At 41.4% G+C, this 6,558-nt stretch overlaps 1 protein-coding gene across 1 annotated transcript; it reads right to left on the bottom strand.

Annotated features, from left to right (window-relative positions):
- Positions 1 to 3,889: 3,889 nt before the first annotated feature.
- Positions 3,890 to 5,983, bottom strand: LOC129825831 (C-X-C motif chemokine 11-1-like). Its single transcript, XM_055885967.1, has 4 exons — positions 5,808 to 5,983; positions 5,481 to 5,607; positions 5,041 to 5,133; positions 3,890 to 4,242 (listed from the first exon to the last, which is right to left on the bottom strand). Exons 1-4 carry the CDS (start codon positions 5,875 to 5,877, stop codon positions 4,230 to 4,232), a joined length of 303 nt encoding a protein of 100 aa, XP_055741942.1. The 5' UTR covers positions 5,878 to 5,983; the 3' UTR covers positions 3,890 to 4,229.
- Positions 5,984 to 6,558: the final 575 nt, after the last annotated feature.

Genomic DNA, 6,558 nt, shown 5'->3' with positions numbered 1-6,558 from the left:
AACCTACTGTATGCCTACAGAAATCATGTGGCAAACAATACAGACTATAGAAGTTATGCAAGAATAGTAAATCAGGGTAGACATATGTGGAAACCATGATGTATGGAATTGAATGTAGCATTTTTTTGTTACCCATCAATCTCCTCTAGAATAAAATGCACAATACAGAGATGAATCAGCATCTACCAGCATCCAAGCCTTCAGCTGCTGTGGAAGTGCAGGAACTCCTCAAGTATCCCGTTCTCATGTAACACACCAGAATTCTCATCCTTTTCTTACCTCCGCACGTATCTGGTCCCTTAGCTTAACGTATCCCCCCTAATGACTAGGACTATTATCTAATTCTGGATATCATGGTGGATGTATTTCACATTGCCATGATATGAGGTAATTCAGAGTAGAATATTTCACCTAGGGCTCCTTTCTTTCACCATACAGGCCATGGATTTTTGCTTTGCAGAATTAGATTTTAGCCACTTGTCCATGCACCACGACACCATTGATGTCTGGGTATTTTTGTTGTAAAATGTTGGCTCAGTCACTTTTACTCAGGCCCAGCCACACTGCAATTTCTGCATGTGTCATCAATGACTATTATAATTATACTGTAGTGACATTAGGTGTGTTAGTAAAAGTCTATGGCCTGATTCAAACTTAGAAAATGTACACCTTTCCTACGCATGCCTTTTCTACGCACTTCTCAGTAGTTGATATTCAGACTTACCTTATGCAGGTGCATAACAGGCATTGCTGGTGTGGTTCCCTTGTTGCTCGCTGAATAAATGTCATTCAACCGCTGAAACCACTGCCACTTGCTAGACAGCCGATATTCTCATGGACTTTTCATTCAATAGGGTTTTCTGTACAATTATCTGTAGCCATCCCTTTAAATATGGTGCACCTTTAAGTAGAATTTTCTCTACAGACTCAATAGAATATATGGAAAGAACATATCAGAATATTAGGGATCAATGACAGAAAGCCATGTAAATACACACATATTCATTGCTGTTTCAGCACCAATTGGTAGATTTAACAATACTCTGATCTTTTAGCTTATTTAGTGTTTGGAAAGTATTTGTGAATCATAAAAAACAGGTTTGGAGAGAGAACCTTTACTCACAAAACATATTGATGTGTAAACAACACAGTGGTTGAATCATCCTGAAAGTTTCTCTATTCAAGTTCAATCGATTAAATATAGGAAGTTGAGAAAAGTGTACAGCAGGAGTTGAACAGAAGTCCTGTAAATATACCCTAATAATGCTCACTAATCATTGTATTGTGATGACAACAGTCCAGTTGTTCTGAACTATCATCGCCAGGCTCCAGACCAGTCCAGTCATCACCAGGCTCCAGTCCAGTCCAGTCATCACCAGGTTCCAGACCAGACCAGTCATCACCAGGCTCCAGACCAGTCCAGTCATCACCAGGTTCCAGACCAGTCCAGTCATCACCAGGCTCCAGACCAGTCCAGTAATCACCAGGTTCCAGACCAGTCCAGTCATCACCAGGCTCCAGACCAGTCCAGTCATCACCAGGCTCCAGACCAGACCAGTCATCACCAGGTTCCAGAACAGTCCAGTCATCACCAGGCTCCAGACCAGTCATCACCAGGTTCCAGACCAGTCCAGTCATCACCAGGTTCCATACCAGTCCAGTCATCACCATGTTCCAGTCCAGTCCAGTCATCACCAGGCTCCAGTCCAGTCATCACCAGGTTCCAGACCAGTCCAGTCATCACCAGGCTCCAGACCAGTCCAGTCATCACCATGCTCCAGGCCAGTCCAGTCATCACCAGGTTCCAGACCAGTCCAGTCATCACCAGGCTCCAGTCCAGTCATCACCAGGTTCCAGACCAGTCCAGTCATCGCCAGGCTCCAGTCCAGTCATCACCAGGTTCCAGACCAATCCAGTCATCACCAGGTTCCAGACCAGTCCAGTCATCACCAGGCTCCAGACCAGTCCAGTCATCACCAGGTTCCAGACCAGTCCAGTCATCACCAGGTTCCAGACCAGTCCAGTCATCACCAGGCTCCAGACCAGTCCAGTCATCACCAGGTTCCAGACCAGTCCAGTCATCGCCAGGCTCCAGTCCAGTCATCACCAGGTTCCAGACCAATCCAGTCATCACCAGGTTCCAGACCAGTCCAGTCATCACCAGGCTCCAGACCAGTCCAGTCATCACCAGGTTCCAGACCAGTCCAGTCATCACCAGGTTCCAGACCAGTCCAGTCATCACCAGGCTCCAGACCAGTCCAGTCATCACCAGGTTCCAGACCAGTCCAGTCATCACCAGGCTCCAGTCCAGTCATCACCAGGCTCCAGACCAGTCCAGTCATCACCAGGCTCCAGACCAGTCCAGTCATCACCAGGCTCCAGTCCAGTCATCACCAGGCTCCAGACCAGTCCAGTCATCACCAGGCTCCAGACCAGTCCAGTCATCACCAGGCTCCAGACCAGTCCAGTCATCACCAGGTTCCAGACCAGTCCAGTCATCACCAGGCTCCAGACCAGTCCAGTCATTACCAGGTTCCAGACCAGTCCAGTCATCACCAGGCTCCAGACCAGTCCAGTCATCACCAGGTTCCAGACCAGTCCAGTCATCACCAGGTTCCAGGTTTAAACTGCTACATACGGTCTTCATTCCATAATGATTGAAATAGGTAACAGGTCCCAAATTATTCCGCAACTTGTGATACGTTAGCCTAATATAATCCACTATTGCTAGCGATCCCCAGGAACAACTACACGAACTTGACAGGGGAAAGAAAGGTAATTTAATGATGTAATGGAATGATCCAAAATGTAATGAAGCTAACTGTAAAGTGTGAGTTATAAATGTATGTTGACGGTGGCTACTGATAGTAGTGGCTAATATTTAAAATTATAACATTTTTTAAATACAGTGAAAAGTATGGCTGTCACGTTCTGACCTTAGTTCCTTTGTTTTGTCTTTTGTTTTAGTATGGTCAGGGCGTGAGTTGGGTGGGTTGTCTATGTTAGATTTTCTATGATTTTCTATGTTTGGCCTGATATGGTTCTCAATCAGAGGCAGTTGTCAATCGTTGTCCCTGATTGGGAACCATATTTAGGTAGCCTGTTTTCTGTTGGGTTTTGTGGGTGGTTCTTTTCAGTCTTTGTGTGTCTGCACCGGATAGAACTGTTTCGGTTTTCACTTTGTTGTTTTGTAATTTGAAGTGTCCAGTTGGATTATTATTAAATTAAGATGAACACTAACCACGCTGCGCTTTGGTCCTCTCCTTCCACCGACGACAACCGTTACAACGGCCATATAATTAAAACATTCTAGAAATCATAAATTGACACTGTCGGTTTGGCGCTATACCTTCATTTGACCAGTATTTTATAAACTCCACTGTGGGAAAGGTGATATGTTGATGTGCTTCCGTTTGCTGCCATATGACTAGTTTTACATTTGTCTCCAGAGATCATATGGTAACATAACTAGCTCTTATCAATGTTTAAATTACAGAGGATGGAGAACGGTGCAATTTCTGTCGTAAGAAAATAAAGTAGATGTTGTTCCACTTGGAACCGACAGGTTGCTTGACCTTATTCCTCATTTCATGGTGTGTAAAGGTGGTGGAATAACGAGGGAATGAATAGGTCAGAATACGGCGAATCTCCAGACACACCTCTGCCACACCTCCATTAATGTGATCTCCACCCTGATAGGACAGCTGGTAGAATAATGGCTGACTGAAACACGTGTTACCTACATTTAAGGTGAGAATACAGAGAGAAAAGTGCATAGAAAGGAAATTAAGTTCCATTCATAGGAGCAAAAGTCTGGTCTGAATCGGCCCCCAAGCCGAACACAGGAAAAATAGGACAAGTAGAACACAAAGTCAAGTCTGATGCAACTTTAATTTGATAGAAAACGTAAACAATCCAAAATTATATATACAGTATTTACACAAATGTCCGTTTTCATTTCCCATGGACAATTTTGATAACCTAAAAAAGTTGTATACATTTTTGGCATGTCAAAATGAAAAAATATATGTACATACATGCATACTTACATGCTTTTTATATTTTCAATTGCACAAATGAAAAACGAACAACTCTGATAATTTAAGAAGATATAAAATTGTACGCTTCAACAGTGTAAACATATATGCAGTCTTCAGTGAAGACACTTGGTTTTTCCTCAGGAAAAGCTCTTTCAGATCGTTCTCTCCGTTCTGTTGTCAGTTCAAATTTTACTGCACACTCCTGAAAGGAAAAACAAATCATTAATACATATATCATTAATACATAATGTATATCATTAATACAATTACTGTTAAAATCAGATTTAAGGGTGAAGGACAGAAAGATACCATTTAATAAACTGATGTACTGATATAACGATGTACTGTTATAATGATGTACTGATGCACTGATATACTTATATTATACTGATGTACTGATATAATACTGATGTACTGATATAATACTGATATACTTATATTATACTGATGTACTGATATAATACTGATGTACTGATATAATACTGATGTACTGATATAATACTGATATAATACTGATGTACTGATATAATACTGATGTACTGATATAATACTGATGTACTGATATAATACTGATATAATGATATAATACTGATGTAATGATATAATACTGATATGATATAATACTGATATAATGATATAATACTGATAATGATATAATACTGATATACTGATATAATACTGATATACTGATATAAAGCTGATATTCTGATGTACTGATATAGTACTGATATAATACTGATATAATACTGATGTACTGATATAATACTGATGTACTGATATAATACTGATGTACTGATATAATACTGCTATAATACTGATATAATACTGATATACTGATATAATACTGATGTACTGATATAATACTGATGTACTGACATAATACTGATGTACTGATATAATACTGATATACTGATGTGAGTATTGCTCTGTTGAGATAGATGCATATGGATCAGTTACTGTGTATTGAATTTGTAATGAAGTCTGAATATGTTGTCCTCACCTTTGGTTTTTCATTATTTTCTCAATGGTTTTCTTGGCAAATGGAGCCTCTGGATTCAGACACTTCTTCCCTTTTCTGTTCTTCAGAGTGACACTGGATATACAAGGAGAGAGAGACTACTGTTAGAAGTTAGCCATCACAACTTTCCAACTGAGCATATAGAGAAATAATATTATCTTACTAGCAGGTGTAAGTACATCTCAATTAAAAAATATATAAATGGCAACATTAACCTTCATGTCCATCTATATACTAAGCTAGGCACAATATGCAATTATATCAATATAAGACAGACACAGACAGACAGACAGACAGACACAGACAGACACAGACAGACAGACAGACAGACAGACAGACAGACAGACAGACAGACAGACAGACAGACAGACAGACAGACAGACAGACAGACAGACAGACAGACAGACAGACAGATTTCTTACATGATCTCCATGTTCCGGCAGGAGTGGCTGGAGGTGTACACCTCAAGCTTCTCAATGAGAAGAGGTTTAACGTGGTTCACCATTCCATTCAGACACAGGCACCGAGCTTTAGAATGACCCACCTGGCCTGGGGATGACAAGAAAAGGTTATGGTATGTTTGGTTATGGCGTTATTGCAGCTAAGAACTAAACTCTTCAGTCAGAAATCAAACCTAATATTTGACTACACTTTTCCCTGGCTTTGTAAGTCAATTCATATGCTACAGATTTCTAATAAAGATGTCAAAGAAATTAGAAATATAATTCAAGATATTTCAGAGATGTTACCTTCAACATTGACCAGGAGCAGACAGGCCAGGAAGCTGATGAGAACCGTTGATGTCATCGTGTTGGTCATGGATACTGCTTCTTCAGTTTCTTTAAGAGTCTGGATGGACAGCTCAGTCAAGTGATGGAAGTTGTGAATGGAGGAGAGAAGTGATGGAAGTTGTGAATGGAGGAGAGAAGTGATGGAAGTTGTGAATGGAGGAGAGTTTGGCTTGTATTTATACTGAATTCCACGCCCTCTCTGGCAGTCATCCAATGAGAGTGGGAGGAAGAGAAAGAGGGAGAATTTCCCTTTTCCCTGCTTCTCCTTTCACAGTAGACATTTTGTTTCTTAGAAACACTCTGACAGGGAACCAGGAGGCATGTTGAATGGAGGGATAAACAGCCTCTCTGACAGGGAACCAGGAGGCATGTTGAATGGAAGGATAAACAGCCTCTCTGACAGGGAACCAGGAGGCATGTTGAATGGAGGGATAAACAGTCTCTCTGACAGGGAACCAGGAGGCATGTTGAATGGAAGGATAAACAGTCTCTCTGACAGGGAACCAGGAGGCATGTTGAATGGAGGGATAAACAGCCTCTCTGACAGGGAACCAGGAGGCATGTTGAATGGAGGGATAAACAGCCTCTCTGACAGGGAACCAGGAGGCATGTTGAATGGAGGGATAAACAGCCTCTCTGACAGGGAACCAGGAGGCATGTTGAATGGAGGGATAAACAGCCTCTCTGACAGGGAACCAGGAGGCATGTT

Source organism: Salvelinus fontinalis, chromosome 28, assembly GCF_029448725.1.
Source record: "Salvelinus fontinalis isolate EN_2023a chromosome 28, ASM2944872v1, whole genome shotgun sequence".
NCBI classification, from domain to species: domain Eukaryota; kingdom Metazoa; phylum Chordata; class Actinopteri; order Salmoniformes; family Salmonidae; genus Salvelinus; species Salvelinus fontinalis.
Note: the sequence above shows the minus strand (reverse complement) of the source record. Positions and strands in the feature narration are given on the sequence as shown.